Source organism: Carassius carassius, chromosome 15 (assembly GCF_963082965.1).
Source record: "Carassius carassius chromosome 15, fCarCar2.1, whole genome shotgun sequence".
Lineage (NCBI taxonomy): Eukaryota > Metazoa > Chordata > Actinopteri > Cypriniformes > Cyprinidae > Carassius > Carassius carassius.
The window spans coordinates 11,028,655-11,051,171 of NC_081769.1; the positions used below are offsets into that span (position 1 = coordinate 11,028,655).

A 22,517-nucleotide genomic window follows, 5' to 3' on the forward strand; every position below is an offset into this window, starting at 1 on the left:
TAGGTTTGTGTACAGATTTGTGCATTATTTACTCTGTATACAACTGTATAAATCAAGTCAAGTCACCTTTATTTATATAGCACTTTTATCCATACAGATTGTAACAAAGCAACTAAACAGCATTAAATAGAAAAGTATTGTGTCAATAAAGCAAAGCAGTGTCCCCAACAGGGCAAGCCAGAGGTGACAGCAGCAAGGAACCATTACTTTGGTCTTTAATGATGTCACAAGCCTTTCTTTACTCCGGAGTTGCACAAGTCCTGAAGACTGGGCAGGTGCACACCAATGATCCTTTCTGCTGTCCTAACAGTCCGTTGCAGTCTTCTCATATCTGATTTGCTGGCTGACCAAAACCAGACAGTTATATGTGTCATTTGTGCCTGTGGCAGTTTGAAAATTTTCAGCTGATAAAGGAAGTACAACCCACTTCAGGTCCATAGTGATGGTTGTGCCCAGGAACCTGAAAGACTCCACTGCAGCCACTGTGCTCATCATGATGGTGAGAAGGGGAAGAGCAGAGGGGTTTCTCCTAAAGTCTACTATCATCTCCACAGTTTTGAGCATGTTCAGCTCCAGGTTGTTGTGACTGCACCAGACAGCCAGTTGCTCAACCTCTTGTCTGTATGCAGTCTCATCGGAGTCCTGGATGAGGCCAATGACTGTAGTGTTATCTACAAACTTCAGGAGTTTGACAGAGGGGTCTTTAGAGGAGCAGTCTTTTGTGTAGAGGGAGAAGAGCAGTGGGGAAAGAATGAAGCCCTAGGGAAGCTCCAGTGCTGATGGTGCAGGTGTTGGATGCAAGTTTTCCCAGCCTCACTAGCTGTCTCTCTGTCAGGAAGCTGTTGATCCACTGACAGATGGAGCAAGGGTGCATTAATCTGTAGTCATTAAGTCTTGTGATTTTTGATTTATTGGGTACAGGGATGATGGTGGAACATTTTAAGCAGGAGGGGACTACACACAGCTCCAGGGAAGATCAGTGTGAAGATAGATGAAAGCTGGACAGCAAAGGCAGGGTGGAGAGACACCATCTGGACTTTCCTTATCATCTGCTTTTTGAAGACTTTGTGTACATCATCTTCACAGATCTTCACAGAAAGTGCAGGCCGAGAAACAGCAGGGGGAGGGAGGGAGGGAGAGGGTGTTGATGGCTGTGATGTGAGAAGGTCTGAGCGAGTTTGGGGTGTCAGTCCAGTCTTTTGCTTTTCAGACCTGCAGTAAAACTCGTTCAGGTCTTCAGCAAGTTGTTGATTGGCCTCAATTCTGGGGTATGGGGTTCTTGTAGCTGGAGATGTCTTCCAGGCCATTCCACACTGATGTAGAATCATTTCTTGAGAGCTGTTTTTTTTTTATTTCTTTTCTTTAGTTGACCTTTGCCACTTTCATTGTGTATTTGGCCTGTTTGTACAAGGCTTTGTCCCCACTCCTGTAGGTGTCCTCTTTGGCCTGGCGAAGCTGTCTGAGTTTTGCACTGAACCAAGGCTAGTCTCTGTTAAATGTTAAATATGTCCTGGTGGGAACAAACGTCCTCACAGAAACTGATGTAGGATGTCACAGTGTCAGTAAGCTCATCCAGATCAGTAGCTGCAATCTCAAAAACAAAAAAGTAAGTTCAAAGCAGGTTTGTAAATCATTAATTGATAAATTATATGGCAGTGTCTTGTTGATATTTCAGGCACACTCATCGGTGGAGAGGGCAGGTTTGATAGGTGGAGTAAGGATGAAGAAAATTCCCACCAACAGTGAGTTTTCTGTGAAAGGAGCTGCATTGAAGAAAGTTCTAGAAGAGGACAGAGCCGCAGGACTCATACCATTTTTTGTATGTATATCTCTAATAACTACAAGCTTCTTTTAAACAGCACCACTTATTGTCTTTAGAGTAACACTTTGGTTCAAAGAGCAGGTATTCACTTTATTTTGATCGTCCCTTTAACGCATTCTGTTGACTATAAGTAATTTTGCATCTATAATATCTACAAAGTCTCAATAGAGTGTTAGTAGAGTATTAGTAGACTGGTAGGGTTAGAGTTAGAATTAGTTGACAATTATTTGCAAGGTTACTTATAGTCAGTAAAGTCTGCTGGGAGACCATCACAATAAAGAGTAGGCAGATATTATGCGGACAGTCTACTAATAGTCTAATGAGAGTTAATTGGTATCCAGTTGTGCTCCTGAATAAGCTATTTCATAGATGTTTATATATTCTACCCAAGACAAAATAATAATTGAATTTAAAAAAAATGGCCCAGTTTAAAAGATTACATGCCCTTGAATCTTAATACTTTATGTTGTTTTCTGGATGATTCAGGACTTTCTTTCTGTTTTGTGATAGTAGCTCATGAGTCCTTTGTTGGTCCGGAGCTGTTCTTCAGAAAAATCCTCCAGCTCCTACACATTCATTGGTTTCACAGCATCTTCTGCATATTTGAACCCTTTTCAACAGTGACTGTATGATTTTGAGATCCATTTTTTCACATGGAGGACAATTGGGGGACGCATGCATAACTATGTAGATGAAAACATTTACTGATGTTCAAGAAGGCAACACAACGCGTTTTTGAATTGAACCATTTGAACTGGATGATCAGGGTAAATTCTACTTATTCTGTCTTCTGGGAAACATTTAAGTATTTATCTAGCTTCACAGGTGCGTTACCAAATGATAAATGGTATGATCTTTAAACAAAATAAGAAAAACTTACACATCATCATCCTGTTCAAAAGTTTACAACCTGTGGCTCTTAATGCATTGTGTTGCCTTCTTAAGCATCAGTAAATATTTTCCACTTTTGTAATAGCTGTGTATGAGTCCTTCAATTGTCCTCCATGTAAACATGTGGATCTTAATATCATACAGTCACTGTTGGAAATGGTTCAGATATGCAAAAGATGCTGGAAAACCAAGGAATGTGCAGGATGTGGAAGATTGCTCAGAAACAACACACAGTATTAAGATATGCAGTCTTTCGAAGTGGCTCATTTTTTATGAATTCAGTTGTTATTTTATCTTGTGGAAAATATATAAACATCTCTTATATTTGAAATTGCTTATTCAGGAGAGTACTAAATAAAACATGCAATTTTCATGATCCCTCTTATCTAGTTAAAATTATTAACATATTTGCATATTCTGCAATGTAATCTTATGAGCACAACTGTAAAAGGTGCAACATTATTTATTGTCAACAGAATGTTCAAAAGGTATCATCAATATATCAACTTTTTGCTATAAATAGTTGCTTATCATCATGCATATTCCTAACATATTGGCCGTTTATTAGTACTTACAAGCACATATTCTGTGTGACCATATATTAAATCCTGTACTCTTATCCCAAACCTAACAACTACCATACTAACCATCAATGTGATGCAAATTATGAGTTTATTTAAGCCATAGTTATAGTAAGAATTGGTCCCCAAAACTAAAATGTGACCACCTTAAGAATTATCCTAAGAAACACTACTTTGCATTGTCTATGTAAAAAAGAAATAAAAAATCCCTAAATGCAAAATGCACAATATAGCCAATGCATTCATCAAACCAAATACAGATATTTTTTGTTTGGATTTTTTTTTTTATTAGCGACACAAAATAAAGGGGAATTCTGATGGTCAGGCATGGGTTTTTATATAGTTTTTTTATATAATAAATTATTATTATTATTTTTTTTATTATTTTTTTTGACAAAAAGCTCCAGACATCTGGAAAATATCTAGTTTTATTTATAGTTATTGTTATTATTTTTAACTCTGACATCATGCCAGGAAATGCTGCAGAATTTTCTCTTGAATCTTAATGATTAACCCTTACCATTAGAACTTCCAGTCACTATGTATATAACAAGTGCAAAACATGGTAAAAAAGATAGCAGCCACTCAGACTGTTAGAGAGCACAAAATGAGAACAAATTGGACATTTGTCTCTGCTCTTTCTCTGAACCTGTCCCCCCACAGTCTGCATGATGGTTAATGCTGTTTGGGAAGCCTGTTTTCTGAATCACATTAGTCAAATTAGCCCCAGGCTCAGCCAGCAAACCCATGTCAGAAGAATCACAGCATAACGACAAACCAAGCAGGAACAAATCTTTTTGTGATCAAAACCTATAGCTCAAATGAATTTTTCATTGCACATTCTACATTAGGATAAAGAAATGTCTAGGTTGACTTATTTGTAGTACATTTAAATATTCAAATGAACACATAATAATCCATCTATTTGATATTCTGCTTGTTTTTCTTAGTTTTGTGCAACACTGGGGACAACTCCATCCTGTGCATTCGACTGCATCACTGAGCTCGGCCCTATATGTAAGACTAATTTACATTTACTGTTATTTTCCTTTGTATCTTATTTGTTCTAGCAAATCAGTTTATTGATTAATATTTTAATAGACACATTGTCATTGTTTCTATGTCAGGTAATGCAGAGAAGATCTGGATGCACATTGATGCTGCATATGCTGGGAGTGCATTTATCTGTCCAGAGTTCAGACCCTTGCTGAATGGCATAGAGGTAAGATAACATTCAAATCACACGGGGTGTTCTTAAGCACACTTCACAGGGTGCTCTTAACACCCAGAGAGGCACGAGCGATAACAGAAGAGCAATCTGTGCCGGGCTCAAACTATTGATCCTGTTACTTTAGGAGCGATGGTTCGAGGACAGAGTCGTATGTGTGTGATTGAGAATATTTAAATGTCACAAATGATACGAGCTGGCATGAGCGATGACTTGTGGAATATGCGGGATATTAGAAATCCCTGATTGTCCTTTGAGTTGTCGTGGAGCCCAGCTGGGTGTCAAAATGATAAGGGTAAAGTAATTTCCTGAGGCATAGGAAGACCTTTAGATAAGTTCCTTTTTTCCCTCGCTAAAGAAATATCACTGTTTATTAGGAGCATGAGTTCAAACAAGAGTGAAGACTGTGCTCCTCTGCACAGACAATGGTTTTTATTATTGACCGGAATTACAGCTGGCTGCTGTTTCCTGTGTGGTGTTGGTTACCAGTAAGTGAAAGACAGACAGGACTCAGCACGGCAACAATCAAACCGTCATGGCAGTGTCTGCCTTTATTGTGGCAGATGGAAAGGATATTGGAAAGGGGAGAGTGAGCAAAAAGATTAGACTTTGAGATAGTGGCTCTTTTTGAATGCTCATTGGACAGATGCTGCAGTTGATTGTGAGTTTGATGCATAATATGCTATGAGTCAGATATCAGACCATGCTAACAGATTTCTGTAAGATGATTAATCTTGATTTTTAGCAAGCCAAATTTATTTTCATATTCCAAAACCACCATCTTTATTTTAACACTGATTTCTGGTATAAAGAGTCTGTAAAACTGCATGAGTATGTAAATACTAGTCAAGTCAAGTCACCTTTATTTATGTAGCACCTTAAACAAAACAGATTGTGTCAAAGCAAGTGTACAACATTAATTAGGAAAACATTGTGTCAATAATGCAAAATGACAGTTAAAGGCAGTTCATCATTGAATTCAGTGATGTCCTCAGTTCAGTTTCAATAGTATCTGTGCAATAATTTGCAGTCAAGTCAACGATATCGCTGTAAATGAAGAGTCCCAAACTATGCAAGCCAGAGGCGACAGCGGCAAGGAACCAAAACTCCATCGGTGACAGAATGGAGAAAAAAACTTGGGAGAAACCAGGCTCAGTTGGGGAGCCAGTTCTCCTCTGACCAGACTAAACCAGCAGTTCAATTCAGATTGTGCAGAAGAATCATCTGTTTCCTGTGGTCATGTCCTGGTGGTCGTCTGAGACAAGGTCTTTACAGGGGATCTGTATCTGGGGCTCATCTAGCTGTCGTGGCCTCCGCTGTCTTTCAGGGTTGTAGAGGTCCTTTCTAGGTGCTGATCCACCATCTGATCTGGATACAGACTGGATCTGGTGGCTACGGTGACCTCGGAATAAGAGAGAAAAAGACTAATATTAGCCTAAATGCCATTCTTCTAAAGATGTAGCAAGTACATCAGGTGTTATGGGGTGTTCCCGGTTTAACAGATTTGGATATTAGAAGCGTATTAATGTGTTATGTGTAAGCCAGGTTAAAGAGATGGGTCTTTAATCTAGATTTGAACTGCAAGAGTGTGTCTGCCTCCCGAACAATGTTAGGTAGGTTATTCCAGAGTTTAGGCACTAAAAAGGAAAAGGATCTGCCGCCCGCGGTTGACTTTGATATTCTGTGTATTATCAATTTGCCAGTTTTGAGAGCGCAGCAGACATGGAAAACTATAATCTAATATCTATACAAATCTATACAATGTTTGATAGGGAGCCATTGCAGTGTTGACTGAACCGGGCTAATATGGTCATACTTCCTGGTTCTAGTAAGAACTCTAGCTGCTGCATTTCGGAGTTTGGTCTGGAGTTTCTTTATTAAGCCTGTAGAACAATCATCCAATAAAGCATTACAATAATCTAACCTTGAGTTCATAAATGCATGGATTAACATTTCTGCATTTGACATTGGGAGCATAGGTCGTAATTTAGATATATTAGATGAGATGGAAAAATGCAATTTTACAAATGCTAGAAACATGGCTTTCTTAGGAAATATTGCTATCAAATAGCAAGAAGAATTGACAGAGCAGCCATCAAGACAGCTTTGTAGGTTATTACATGCAGTATTTAGGTCCTATAATTAACACCAGTTTTTTTTCTGAATTTAGCAGTAAGAAATTACTCATCATCCAGTTTTTTATATCACCTATGCATTTCATTAGTTTTTCAAATTGGTGTTTCGCCGGGCCACAAAGAAATATAGAGCTGAGTATCATCGGCATAAGAGTGAAAGCTAACACTGTGTTTCCTGATGATATCTCCCAAGGGTAACATATAAAGTGTGAAGAGTAACGGCCCTAGTACTTAGCCTTGAGGTACTTCATACTGCTCTTGTGATCAATATGATACCTCTTTATTCACTGCTTCAAATTGATAGCTTCATATAAGTATGATTTAAACCATGCTAATGCACTTCCATTAATGCCAACAGAGTTTTCTAGTCTATGCAAAATAATGTTTTGGTCAATAGTGTTGAGCGCAGGGCTAAGATCCAATACCACTAATAGAGAGATACTGTACAAGCACGATCAGATGATAAGAGCAGGTCATTTGTAACTCTAGGGAGAGCAGTCTCAGTACTATGATACGGTCTAAATCCTGACTGGAAATCCTCACAGATACCAATTTTCTCTAAGTAATATAATTGTGAGGATACTACTTTTTTTACTATCTTGGACAGAAAAGGGAGATTCGAGATCGGTCTATAATTAACTAGTTCTTTGGGGTCTAGTTGTGATTTTTTTGATGAAAGGCTTAATAACAGCCAGTTTGAAGATTTTGAGGACATATCCTAATGACAATGAGGAATGAATAATAGTCAGAAGAGGATCTATGACTTCTGGAAGCACCTGTTTTAGGAGCTTAGATGGAATAGGGTCTAACATACATGTTGTTAATTTAGATGATTGAGTTTATACGATTCTTCCTCTCCTATAGTATAGAATGAATACTAGTAATACTACATAAATACTAGTTTATTATTAGTTAATAATAAGTTAGTTAATCCTCATGAATAATACGTTCATAGTAAATTTCAGTTTCATTATAAATATTGACAGATCTAGCAATCAATTAAAAAAAAGATATAAAAAAAAAATATGTAAAATAAAAAAAAAGAATTGGGACTACAGCTTTATCAACTGCATTGGCACCTCTGTTGTTTGTGTTGCTAGATACTATTTAAAATTATTTTATAATTCACAAACAATTTGAATTACATTTAGATAAATATCTAAAACTAAATATTTATAAGACTCACCAGAGCCTCTCTGATAATAGATAGGTTGCAAATTTAAGTAAGTGATGTTTTGTCCCTTTTCTCAAGAGTAAGTTAGATACATCAATTCACAACAAATCACATTAAAATCTTCATTTCTTTTAGTTTGCAGACTCTTTCAATTTCAATCCTCATAAATGGCTCCTGGTCAACTTTGACTGTTCAGCAATGTGGTAAGTGTTTAGTGGCTCTATCAGTAAAAAGCATGTTTAATTTATTATCAGGGCCATTCTACTGTTTCTCAACATGCTATTGGTTGGCTTTGTCAGTCAATAGAGGAAACCGTCCCAGCTGCTCTTTATGTCAGCACCAGGCAAACAAAAATGTTCATGGTTATATAGAGAGAAAATACAAGACAAGAGTGTATCCAAATTTACCCTGATAATATACAGCAAATACAAAGCATTTATACAGCAAATATGCACTTAGCTAAATTAAAAAGATTTTTTCATTCATCATAGAATAAATTTTTTTTTTTTTCTTGAGCAGATCAGCAGATAAGAATGATTTCGAATGATGAATGATTTAGAATTAATTGTAATGATATATCACAATGTGTATACAGTGGCCCCAAAGTTATTTCAACACTTAAGCCACATTTTAAAAATGTATTGTGTGATGTGAATATGTCACTTCATCACATTAGAAAGAAAATAATTAAACTTAGCGGTGTCTGCTAATCTTGAAACCCCACCTTAACCCTGCCTTGACTAAATGGCAATAAAGTGAACCTTATACCTGAACCTTAAAACAAATGATGCAAATCCTTTTCTAAGAACTAACTTGACAATGACCATAAGTGCATTAGCTATTGTAAATACATAAAATGGATACATACCTTCATATAGATGTGCTGCACATATAAAAGGTTCATTCGTGTAGCAAAATGTGATTGTATCAATGGCATTATCTGCAAACAACAGCTTTGATTAATCTTTTTTACTACACTTCCTGTTTGTGTGTCTAATTTTACATTTTTGGTTTGTGAACAATCATAACTGAAAAACCGATGCATGAAAATCGTAAAATAATAAATCTTTTTTTTTATTGTCTCTTATTGAACGGTATGTTGTGCTAAATTTGTTTAAAATCCAGATGAAGCATATGCATACATTTATTGAGTTGTATGTTACTTTTTGTTTAAAACCATATTACTTAGCTATTACTGAAAATTCAAATAATAATGATATATGCTTTATGCACAATAATGTCATATGACTGTTGTCTCCTACACTGTGATAAAGATAAATGTTTCTGTGTAGGGTGAAGAAAAGATCAGACATCATTGGGGCATTTAAAATGGAGCCGCTTTATCTGAAGCATGATCACCAAGAGTCAGGTAACCAATCAGCACTTTGCACTGCTTATTTCTTATTTTATTTTGCTCTCACATATTTCTGTTAGTTTAGCACTGGAAACAGCCAGTCATTATTGCAAAGAATAAACAATAATAAACTCAATAAAGGACTTCAGTGCAGAGGTGTAAAGAGGATGACCATGATCCTCATTAATGAGACATGGCGTTTTGTGCTGACATCCACTTTACGTCACATTGAAGGCTCAGATTATTCACCTTAGTGCTCTGCTGTCTTCTGTAAGCCTCTGCTTGCTGCTAGTAAACAACAGCTTTCTAACCTGCTACACTGACAGTTGATTTAAGAGTATTTTGCCTGTATTGTGCATTTGTGTGGAATTTTGGCAACAATACAATATTTTACATACATACTGGAAGTTATTTAAATAAAATACACTGTCCCTAAAAAATATTTGGACACCAAAGACACACTTAAAAATGTATAAACATGATTCCATTATTAAACCAAGTGACTTTTATTTTAGGATAGATAGATAGATAGATAGATAGATAGATAGATAGATAGATAGATAGATAGATAGATAGATAGAGATACATACAAATGAAGCCTCGACCATGTCTGTACCATGAGTTTGATGTGCTTGGGCTGGATGCATGAGGGAGAACCAGAGTGGACAGTGTGTTGTTTCCTGCAATACGAATATATCCACTTCTGCCTGGCCGAACTCTGTAAGGGTCTCATGTACAGCAGGTCAAAAGGTATCACATTGGATGCAGCTGCCATCAGACCCAACTATCTCTGACACTGTTTGACAGTGAGTGACTTGCCTTCTCTCACTCTACTCACAGCTGTGAGAATCACTTCAATACAAGCAGGAGACAACTGTGCCTGAATCGTTGTCGAATACCACACTATGCCAAGATAAGTGGTTCTCTGTAGAGGAGAAAGCATACTTTTCTTGACGTTTAGCTGTAACCCCAGCTCTTTCATATGGACGAGGACCACATCTCGATGACGAGCTGCCATCTGCTTTGACTGAGCTAAAAACAATCAATCGTCGATTATCCATCAGTATGTGGATGCCCTGGAGTCACAACGGAGCCAGGGCAGCATCCACACACTTCGTGAAAGTGTGGGGTGAGAGTGACAGGCCGAATGGAGGAACCCTATACTGGTATGCTTCGCCCCCGAAAGCAAACTTCAAGAACTTTCTGTGTTGAGGAAGGATGGATACATGGAAGTATGTGTCCTTGGGATCTATCATGACAAACCAGTCCTCAGACCTGATTTGAAACACAATCTGTTTGATTGTAAGCTTCTTGTACTGAAATCGTTTGATAACGCTGCTTAGTAGATGCAGATCTATGGCTTTCTTCCTCAAGAGAGTTTCTACCTCTTGTTCCAATACCAGAACCTGCTCCTGGCTCACTAATATAAGAATAACCCTGTTGAAGCGAGGCGGATGAGAACCAAACTTGATTCTGTAACCTCCCTCTACAGTGTTCAGGACCCATTGTGAGACATTTGGCAGAGGTTTCCATGCTGTCATAAGGTCTACTAAGGGAACCAGTCTCTCGAGACAGGCCTCTGGTGTCACTAGAGGAGCCACTTTGGTGCCCTGATGTGGATGGCTTGCAGGGAACGATCTACCTGACTGTTCTAGTGCCCTCATCTGAGGAGACGAGCTTTCCCGTAGCGTACCGTCGATGGGTGGCAGCTGGGAAATATGCTCGTCTGAGCTCACTGAGCCCTGCCCTGTATTGGGCACTGTATATTGAGGTGTGTACCTCTCCTCCCCAGGGTTGGCTGCCCTCAGGGTCTTGACCATGGTATAGTCAGGCCTGCTTGGCCGAGGTCCTCTTAGACATAATAAAGGTCCACAGATCTGTTTTCTGCTTCAAGGACCCCGACCGAGAGTGCTGCCCCGTCCCCTGGTCTTACTGCATGAGGTTTCAGATTGCGACGTGCTTGTTTCGTGTCTGGCAATATGAGGAGCTGGATGGCTGGGACTGCTCCCACTCCACCTGCTTCTTTGCCTCCTGAACCCTCTCTACTACAGTGTCTACTGCGCCGCTGAAGTGGCCAGAAGGCGAAAGTGGGGCAGGAAGAATCTGACCATGTCTTGTTAATCGGATAGGTTCAACCACAGGCGTCGCTCTGTAGCCATAAGAGCTGCCATGGAACTGCTAATGGCTCTGTTCGTTTCCTTGGTGGCCCGAAGCGACAGTTCTGTGGCCCGACGTCAGATTCTTCTTCATACTTATCATCCAGGTCTTTAAGCAGGTCGGCCTGGTATGCCTGCAGCATCGCCATATTGTGCAGACATGTACCAGCCTGACGTGTCACCGTATAAGCTTTCACAACCAAGCTGGATGTCAGTTTTACTGGCCTGGTGGGAAGCTTCGGGCCTTCAGGGATGAAGTTGAGGATAGTGAGAGATAGCTTGTGAGTGTCTGCCCCACCACCCTTTCATTCAGCCCCACGATGTTCGATTAGTTAGTGACTGTTGGTGACTGTTGGGCTGAAGAGTCAAGCTGAGTACAGCTTCTCCCATGATCTCGACACCTAGGCATGGAGATCGGGGAAAATGGAAGGCCGTGAAGGTTGTGTTCTAGCTCTAAGGAAGTGCTCTTCAAGTTTGCGTTTGGGACAAGCTACCTGTTTCTCAACTGGCATATCAATGTTGAGCTTGGCTACAGGGCGAGTCACAACCTCCACTAGCTCCTCATATGTGAGGGACTGCGGTGGTGAGTCCGCAGTCTCCTCTGTTTCGATGCTCATCACATAAACCTCCTCTGAGGAAGATAGATGAAATGCCTAGCTCTCTCTCTCTGAGGGGAAGAAACCACAGGGCGGGCTTCCGATCCCTGAGAGGAAGCTGTGGATCTAGCAGGTGAGGACAGAGATAAGTATGAGCCCATATCAGATCCCTCCGCTAAATTCACTTGTGATTCCCATGATAACAATGGCAGGGCCAAACACATCAGGACTGCGAACCTGGCCACTTTCATCGAAGATGGCCAGGCAGGAGCGGAGCACATGGAGAGTGAGAAGGACACAGTCATGGCAGGCAGCCCCCTCAAGGGGTGTACATGCATGTTCCGCTCCAAAACAGACAATTCACACATCATGTGTATCCCCACTCGAGGGATAGCGTGGCTAGGGAGGAAAACACGACTTGAAATGCCTTATGCTCACCACATTAGATTTTGCCTTATACTTGAATTTATACTATACATTTGAATTCTCACTTTTTATACCAAGTAATTCCTGACTGACTGAGTGCTTTTTGCATACACAGACACACATACACAGCAAGCTTGCTGAAGAGCAGAAGCTAATATGTGTGTTTACCGGATGGGTCTTTATGCTCTCTGGTTGCGCATGTCACACCCAGCTCATGATGTCTCACCTCTCTATTGGACTGATTTCACACATGCTTCAGTATGGGGTCTTGCCGGGGGCGTTTTCAAAGCATTCGATGCAGCTGTTATACCATGGGTACAAGTAATTCTAAAATGTCTAGAAAGAGTCTTGATTTGTTTGCATATGCCACTTTTTAAATATCTAATGCAGTATCAGTAATTTGATCTCTCATGTCTGTTGTTTTTCTCACACATGTCCACCAATGAGCTGGCTGTTGCTTTTTGGGCATTTAAACATGGCTAAACAAAGACAGTTACTGTGGTAATGTGTCTGTGGGCAGTGTGCAGCTGTGCATACGATTGTAATTTTGCAGACAGCAAAACAAAAGAGTCTCTAAACCCAGAACACAAAACACACACACACACACACACATACGTGCATATATGCATACACACCTTAAAGCCATTTCCATCATAAGCAACTTCCTGATTAAATTACCAAGGGCTTGGACAGATGGAAAAAAAGAATGATGTTCTTTTTATTGCTTGTAATGTAAAGAATCATTTGTGTGCTGTGTACTCATCTCATGGTATTATTTACATCTGAGCTTGCTTTTTAGGGTGTTATCACTAAATGTTGATTTTCTTTTCTATATTCATAGGACTTGTCACCGATTATAGAGTAAGTATATTGCATGCAATAGGTATGTGCAGGTGTGCTTGTCTGAGATAATGTTTGTTTAGCCTGCTGAAGACCTCTGTTCCTCTATATTAGGTTATTATCTGAATGAATAACTTTTCTTGTTCTGATAATATTATTACATAGGTGACTTGGTGATTATCAGAGGTTCATTTTATTTGCATGTCTGTGAAACATGCATTTTTATTTGTTTATTAGCATGTCTGAGAAACACAAATTTAGTTCTTTAAACATCGATTACAGTAACCATATAACTTCATATATATTTATCAGTTATATGTCTCTGTGTGCTCAATTGTTCTTTGTATAGGAAGAAACAAGTATTTTAATCTATATTTAAGTCTGTATAGGTGTTGAGAAAAGGAGCTAGCGACCTTTTGTATTTTGTATAATCAAAAGTGTATGTGCAGTGGTTTGTGTATTTATGTGAGCACAGTTCATGTCTTATCTCATCTCATCTCCCTTCAGCACTGGCAGATCCCATTGGGTCGTAGGTTCCGCTCTCTCAAGATGTGGTTTGTGTTCCGCATGTACGGACTCAAAGGTCTCCAAGCCCACATCCGCAAGGTAACTGCCATTAATCCATGCTGTCAATCAAGTTAGCCTTGCCAATCGCATCTTATTTGGCTTCACAGTCGATTTGGAATGACGCAAATGAGCAACCCCCCCCCCCCCAACCTTCATCTTCATTATATGTTCTGGACATGTTCTTCGGCAGATTCTATGTTTGTGGGAAAATACAGAGCATACAGGACCTATTTTTAAACTCTTTGTATGTTCTTATTAGTTTCAGTTTAGTAAAAGATGTCTGTCCATTGAATAACATTTTTCTTCCCCCATTTGTACTTCTATTTTCTTCATTCATTTCTTCAGTAATTCTGAATGACTCAGATTTAATGGTCAGCTCTCAAATGCTAACCAGACAGTGGCCATAAGGAATAGTGGTCTGAAAATTTGAAAATTGTGTGCTCAATGTTGATTCCAGTAATCAGCATTTTAAAAAATGATTACCGATAAAATAGTTTATTTAGAACATCTATCAAAAAAACACAATATCCCCTATTTGTACTTATCTTTTCTTCATTCAGTATTTCGGTAATTGTGAATGACTCAGGTTTAATGGTCAGCTCTCAACTGCTGGACAGTGGCAATAAGGAATAATTGAGAATGAGGAAATTGTGGGTTCAGATTTGATTCCAGCAATCAGCATTGAAAAAATGATTACTGAAAAACTTAATCTATTTAGGACAATTTATTCTACATGATTAGCACCTGAACATTCTCTGCTCTGGTATTTTTGTTGCTTATTTTAATCTACAGGCTACCCTCTGCTGGTATTCTTGAAGTATTTCACCCAGAGATGAAAGCTTTTGTAACCACCTATTATTTATTATTTACAGCTCAGGTTATTCCAAACATGTAAGATTTTATTTTATTTTATTTTATTTTATTTTTGTTTGCATGCTGTTCAACACAATATGAGCATATTCAACAAAGACATACAACAAACTTTTATTTATTTATTAGTTTTTTACATAAATCATTGTCACTTTCACACAAATTAGCCACATGATTTCGTGTGTAAAATGTGTTTTTCATCTTGTTTCAGCAAGTAGGACTGGCCAAAGAGTTTGAGTCTTTGGTGAGAGCCGATCAACGCTTCGAGATCTCAGCTGATGTTGTGCTGGGCCTTGTCTGCTTTAGACTCAAGGTCAGAGAAAAACTCTACAGAAACAAAACATGTCTTCCTGTGGTTATAATGGACTCTGAGAGGTTGTTAATTATGGAAAATTGCAGTATGATTTATTTTAATTTCCACTGACATGCAAAGAGAGCAGCACTGTTGTTATAGTATTTACAACAGCAACATGGAGAGAAAAAAAAAAAAAGAAACTCTGATACCACATTTTTATTTATTTATTAATTTTTTTAGAAGAAAATTTACCAACTATTTTATTGAATTTAGGGGAAAAAAGTATAAAAAAAAATATATTTAAATAAATATATTTAATTTTAGTTATTTCCGTACTACAACTGAAACTAAATAAATAAATAAATACATTATTATTTTAAAATAATGTTTGTTTTACTTTATTTAAATTAGCAATACTAATCCTAATGTATATTTTTATTTACTATAACACTGTTGTTATAGTATTTACAACAGCAACATGGAGAGAAAAAAAAAAAAAGAAACTCTGATACCACATTTTTATTTATTTATTAATTTTTTTAGAAGAAAATTTACCAATTATTTTATTGAATTTAGGGGAAAAAAGTATAAAAAAAATATATTTAAATAAATATATTTAATTTTAGTTATTTCCGTACTACAACTGAAACTAAATAAATAAATAAATACATTATTATTTTAAAATAATGTTTGTTTTACTTTATTTTAATTAGCAATACTAATCCTAATGTATATTTTATATGCAACCTATTTGTATACATAACCATAATATTATGCTGATGAATTTACTTTAACACAGTCCAAATAGTCAGTTAATTATAAAACAGTGCTCAGTATATTGGACTTGTGTTGTGTCAAGTGTCTTTGTTAGCACATTTTTTAGATCAGTGAGCAGTTACAAAATAAATAAAAAATAAAATAAAAAATCCTTAATGAGCTATGTGTTATACCCTGCAGGGCTCCAATGAATTAAATGAAACTCTGTTGAAGAGGATCAACAGCGTACGTAAAATCCATCTGGTACCGTGCCAACTGGCAGGCAAGTTTGTTCTGCGGTTTGCCGTGTGCGCTCGTACTACTGAGTCACGGCATGTTCAGGAGGCCTGGAGCCACATCAGTCACCTGGCATCAGAGCTGCTATAGGAACTGCCCCACTGACTACTGTGGAGGGCATCACATATTAAGAAAAATGGGTGATCTGTATTACGTCTGCTATCAACACGGCCTTACTTTCACTCTACTGCTGTGATTCTTTCTACTATTTATTGTCAAAATGTATGTATGTATTGTCCTTCACTTATTTCATTATAGCTTTGTTCACTCGTGCTGCAGCTTCATAATGCAAAATCAAATATTGAGCCTAATTCCTCTTTTCTAAAAGCTTTGTTCTCGACTGAGCTCAGCTGCTGTGATGAGATACCTCACCGACATTCTTTGACAGCTGTTGTGACCGAATAGTTAAAAAAGATAAAACAGTAGTGTGTGTATGTATTAACAGTGACAATAAAGTGCATTTCTCCCAAACTGTTGCATGTGAATTGAATTTTATAGTGTGTTGCAAGATTACAGTTTGTTTATTCACTATGCATATCCACAATATTTTACAATACAGGTATATAATTTTTCTTGCAGTCTGTGTGCCTACCAGTCTGCTGTATTTCTTCCACAGTAACCTAAAATGCATTATGCTGTACTATTTATAATTGCTAAAATATACTTTATAAGTATACAGTGAAAGAGTACTTATAATTAATTTGTAAAATATTAGTTTATAGTTTAAATTGATTGTTAATTAATAGTTTGTGCATTGTAGTCCCTACATTGTAATTATATATTTATACAATAAATAATGTGTAAATATTTTACATTATATAGCTCTAAATGTATAATAATGCACATTTTAGTTTATCCATATTGTACTTTTCTAGTTTTGTGAACCTGTTCATGTTTTGCCTGAATATATATGCATAAATAATGAGACAAGTCCTTTTTTAAACTAGTGATAAAGATATTTATCGTTCTTAAAAACATTATGATTAATTATTAGTATTAAGTGATGTATGTATAAAGTGAATTGATGTACACATTTATGCCTAATAAATGTATTTAGGGACACTACTGTTAATTCAATAATATCTAGTAAAAGGTAAGTACAAAGTATATATATAGATGCAGCACTGGGACTTGCTACTGTCAATACATCCTCAACATGCTGCTGTGAGCATGTAAGGTATATTGCTGCTACACATAGAACATCTACAGTATGAAGCTGTGCCGTGTGATAATGATGTCATTATGTCATATTGAGTTGGATCTATCTATCTGCTTCATGCCAGAACTTTGTATATACATACACAGTTGCAAGATAAAGTAAGTGCACTATTTGCAATTTTCTGGTTTTCTGCATAAATTAGTCATGAAATTGGATATAATTTTCATCAAAGTCACAAAAACACAATATTTAGTCTTTGATATAAGTTGTTGAAACAAACAATCATCATCTTGCTAGTCTTTATTGAGCACACTCATTAAACATACAAAGTGATGGTGGAAAAGGTGAAACACTAGGCTTCTGGTGTTACTAAAGGACTACTGGAGTCAGATGTTAGCAAACCAGGAGTCCAATCAATGAAACAAGAATAACGGTGTGGTTTAGAGTAAAGCTGACTTATATAAATACCCAATACAACCGAGAGTTGGTGATATGCTTGTTGTTGGAAAGGTTAGAGAGTAATTACAAAGACTACATATATTTATCAGTCCTCACTTAGACAAACTGTCTAACTATAAAGACGATATGGCACTGTGGCTACTTTCCATAGAAGTGGACACCCATGGCACAACACAGAATGATGACAGAATGAGGTAAAAAAGAACCTTAGAGTAAAAGCTAAAGACTTGTAGGATTCATTGAAGTTAATTAACATCTTCGTTCATGAGTAAACCACACACAAAACATTGAACAGGCATGGTATCTATGAAAGAACACCACAAAGAAAGCCACTGCTCTCCAAACAAAACATTGCAGCATGCCTAAAGTTTGCCAAAGACCACCTCGACACTCCACAACACTACTAGGAAAATGTCTTGTGGACAAATAGAATTGTTTGGGAAGAACATGCAGCACTATTTATGGCGTTTTCCCACTATCATGTTGTAAGTTTAATGGGTGTATTCAATAAAGACATGAATGATCATGATTGTTTGAGCTTTATAATCTTTATATTGTGAAATAAAGTGTTTGTTGATATTTGTGACTTGGTGAAGATCAGATCACATGACCAAGATGTCATGACCAACTTAAGCAGAAAACCAGGAATTTGAAAATAGTTCACTTAATTTTTCTCCCAACTATACTTATAAATAAAGAAAAAACTCAAAAGTAGTCTGGAATTGATGCGTTTGTTTTGTTGCAGTGTCTATTTAAACCCAGCAGATGGCAGTATGGCTTCAAAATCATTGTGACTTTCTTGCTGCAGTTGACTGTCCTGGAGCAGCAGTGGAGATATAATATAGAAACGTGTTAGAAATCAAATATAATACACAGTGAATGGGTTTCCCACGATGATGCAAAGCACACATTTAAGAATTTTGTACCGTATGTCATTTAAAACAGAGCAACATCATAATCATTGTGACTTTCTTGCTGCAGTTGACTGTCCTGGACCAGCAGTGGAGATATATTATAGGAACGTGTTAGAAATCAAATAGAATACACAGTGAATGGGTTTCCCACAATGATGCAAAGCACACATTTAAGAATTTTGTACCGTATGTGATTTAAAACAGAGCTGCATCATACTGGAAGCTGTCTGGCTCAAAGTACAAAATAAACATAAAAAAGCCCAAAATCCACAAACTCATTAAACAGGACAACTGCATGTTATCTTGTTGAGGTATAAAGGGTTGATTCTTAATGCATATGAAATAATATAGCGTTGGCAAAATAAGGTTTCAAAAATGTTAATGTTATCTACATGAATCCTTAGGATAGCCCACGACAGATGCATGTACAGTAAATGATGTAATTACACACTATGTCCTCTGGTTGGAAACATAACAGATGCACACAGAACAGTGCACAACTGTTGCATCTGGATTATAATGATCCATTCTAATCATATCTCCATATACAGATATTTATTTACATGCATTCAGATAATTGGTTTTGGGGTGTAAGTACTGTACAAAAACTTCTTGTGACCTCTATTACAAAACAAGTTGAGGAGGAAATACTGTAGGAGGTGGCACTTATTTAGCAGATACTCATTCAAATATAAGATAGTTTTTTTCTTTTTTTTTTTTTGTGTAAACAGAAATGTGACATTTATGGCAGCACGGTCACATCATTATTCATGAGACATATGTTGCCTTATTTACAAGAAAAAAAAATAACAGAATGGAAACTAACAGCAAGGAAATTAAGAAGTAAAAGGAGGTGGAGACACAATGAAATCTTACAGAATGGAATTAAGAGCTAGAGTTCAATGACAGAGCTTACATAAGGACTTGTAAGAAATAGACTAATAAGAAAACTGAATTAGGACACACGCCGAAAACAAACTGAAGTAAAAATATCCATCCATCCATCTACTGGTTGCATGGTTGCTTTATTTCTGTGTATGCATGTTGTTGGGTGTGTTAGCATGTCTGCCACTTATACAGTTGTTTTATTATGTGCGCATATATTGTGTGTTTATCTCAAGTGTTGATTGACTAGTAAGTGCTGTATGTAGAGCTTTCACACAGTACTGGTGATCTCTGCTGTTTATGGTATTCTGTTATTAAATCACAGATGCTGTAAAAACATGTTGACATATGAAATACTCTTGTCATCATAATAATTCATGTTTAATTTGATATCATTCAGTTGATTTACTCTAAATGCATTCCATTTCATAAAGGGGCATCATAATGTAAAACAGTGGTGATTGCATACTTTTCCATTGACAGAGAAGTTTGTTGGGAAATTTTCTCATGTAAAATTGCATCTTTTGCATTTAAGTATCATTCTAAGTATCAAAAAATCAAGAATGTTAATAATTGTTCATAGTCCAAAGCATACAACATGGGTTGGCAAACTCAAATAAATAATTAAATAAATAACCGAAAAAGATAAAAGTCAAATATATGCATGACATCTTTTACGTCTTTTAAAGTCATTCGACAACATTGTGTGAGAAAATTTTATGTATTTATTTTTTCTCTGAAAATTCAATCAAATAAAATTAGCGCAAGGTGACATAGAGGATAACACATTATCTATTAGCATTTTCCAAACTTGCATAATTGGGTAAGTGGTGAAAAGTGGGAGGAGCCAGGGGGTAAAAATAGAAAGAACAAGCATACAGTACAGGCAGGCAGATCAAAACAAGATATCACTGGATGTAAAGTGTTAATGTATAATGTAAATGAAAATCAATCAGTCAATCTACTGGGTGTGTGAAGGCACTGTGGCCATCACTCAAATACAGTAACAATTGAATTTGAGTATAAAATCAATCACCTAGTAATGCAATCTGCATTTATAAACACTTTGAAAACACTGTGAAAAAAAGGATTGTTCTGAAGGGCTCAATGAATTCAAGTGTGGTTCTGTGATAGGATGACACCATTGCAATAAGTCAATTCGTGAAATTCCATCCCTACTAGATATTCCACATTCGAATGTACTTTAAGTGGTATTACTGTAAAGTGGAAGGTTTTTAGGAACAGCAGAAACTCAGCCACCAAATTCTGAGGAGCATATGTGTAAAAGTGACCAACAGTCTACTGTTTCCAAAGTTAGCAGTTCAAACTCCCACAAGCATTAATACCACCTTTAGGCTTTTTTGGTGGGAGCTTCCTGCAAGCTGCATTCAAGCTTCATATCAAGTACAATGCCAATCGGGTGTGAAATACATTGCCACTGGACTCTGATGATGGCTGAGTCTAGGTTTGGCAGATATCAGGAGAACATTACTGTAAAGTTTGGTGGAGAAGGGGGCTGTTTTACAGGGTGTGGTAGGGTTAAAAATGAGATTCACTGGAGGCAGGGCCGAGCAGACATTTTAAGGGGCAGTGGCCCAAACCTAAAAAAGGGGCACTAGGGATTGGGTGCTTGTTAATACAAGTGATCCAGTTGTTACAAATATACAATTAAAAGAGAAGACAGCACACTCTGTAATAATATCAGACTTTACTGTAGATGTTTTTAGATAAGAATGGGCTCTCCTTCACTCTCTGAGCCTGCTACTGCCTCATCTTCATTGGAAGTCATGATACATACAGGTGATTTAGCAAAAAAAAAAAACTGTGGGGATCTACACAGGCAGGCACACAACATAGCAGCATCACGTTCACACAACACACAGGACCACATGATGTTTTGAAAAGTCACATGACCAATTAGAAAGTGATAAGTGTCTGCTGGTTGCAAGGCAGATTCTCTTTGTGTTGGTGCTGGACACTGTTGTGCGCGTTGGGTTTCCTTTTCATGTAGTTACTGTTGGTCATGGTAGAGCATGATTAATCACTGCCATTTGAATTTTAATATTTATTTTGTTTTATCAGGATAATTTCTAGAAGTGCGTGTCTACTCTTCATGGAGGACACAGGCTTCTGCATGGAGTTTTAAAATATGTTGTGATCATCTAATTGTGACCTGAGCTGCTGGGCTGCATCGGTAAATGCCTTAATATGTACATTTGCCATTGAGTGTTTTATATCTGCATTGGAACACGTTTTAAAATACTTTTTTCTGTCTGTAGCAAAGGAATGTTCACCTTTGTCTTCATATGTCAATGAGCTGTGGGACAGTTGAGCATACTGAAAAGTAGGCCTATATTTTCTAGCCATGTTTGAGTTGACTATGCTATGCTGTTTAATGAGGCTGGCAACTAACATGATTGTTTATTTCCAAAAAGGGACCAGGCCAGCTGGTTTGTTTGTGTGATTGTGTGATGTGATTTTGCTTCTGGGCCTACCACCCATGTGCCCTACTTGTAGTAGCATTGTTCCTTAACTTCTGGTGCTATCAATGCTGGTGGTTCTCCTCTCTAACTATGTCTTCTGCTTAGGCTATCCCTGTACAAGGCCGGATCCACACTGATGCTTTGCCCCTTCTTGCCAAGGGACCACATTGTTAGAAACATTGGTTTGGGGTGTATTTATAACCATAACACGGTGTGAGATTTTTGTCGTGGTATCTGAAGATCTTGAATGTGTGGTGCTTGCTGTGTTGCATGCTTCTTCTGGTGCTGGGTTGCTGTCTCCTGTTTCTTCTTGTCTCACCAGGGTCCTCCTGAGCAGGGGTTTCGCATTGGCTGATCCAACCTTCCTAGACTGAGGAGAATCCACCAATTGTATAGCAGTATTTAAGATCCATTTTAATAACTTTTCCACACTTTTTGTACTAAATTGTACTAAATTTGGAATACATCTATATATCTGCCTCTTGTCAACTGTCCCTTTGCGGGGAAAATATAAAGTTAGCTACACTACATTAAGGGAAGACTTGTGGGTCCTCCTGCCCATCATCAGGGGGTGGCGTAGTCAGACCGTAAAGATTTACTGCTTGACAGGTACCACATTTATGGTGTAG

The 22,517-nt window shown here is 37.5% G+C and overlaps 1 protein-coding gene and 1 long non-coding RNA gene across 2 annotated transcripts in view; both read left to right on the forward strand.

Moving 5' to 3' along the window:
* Positions 1-16,459, forward strand: part of ddc (dopa decarboxylase) — a 34,599-nt gene extending 18,140 nt beyond the window's left edge. The window contains exons 6-14 of the mRNA XM_059567348.1: positions 1,676-1,819; positions 4,245-4,311; positions 4,422-4,516; positions 7,967-8,034; positions 9,124-9,200; positions 13,205-13,224; positions 13,711-13,809; positions 14,852-14,953; positions 15,893-16,459. Of these exons, the coding sequence (XP_059423331.1) occupies positions 1,676-1,819; positions 4,245-4,311; positions 4,422-4,516; positions 7,967-8,034; positions 9,124-9,200; positions 13,205-13,224; positions 13,711-13,809; positions 14,852-14,953; positions 15,893-16,078 (858 nt within the window). The 3' untranslated portion in view covers positions 16,079-16,459. The remainder of the gene's footprint in view (positions 1-1,675; positions 1,820-4,244; positions 4,312-4,421; positions 4,517-7,966; positions 8,035-9,123; positions 9,201-13,204; positions 13,225-13,710; positions 13,810-14,851; positions 14,954-15,892) is intronic.
* A 4,976-nt stretch (positions 16,460-21,435) lies between these two features.
* LOC132157681 (uncharacterized) lies at positions 21,436-22,312 on the forward strand. The gene is made up of 3 exons (XR_009437590.1): positions 21,436-21,599; positions 21,685-21,749; positions 21,994-22,312. It is a non-coding gene; the product is annotated as an uncharacterized LOC132157681 (long non-coding RNA).
* Positions 22,313-22,517: the final 205 nt, after the last annotated feature.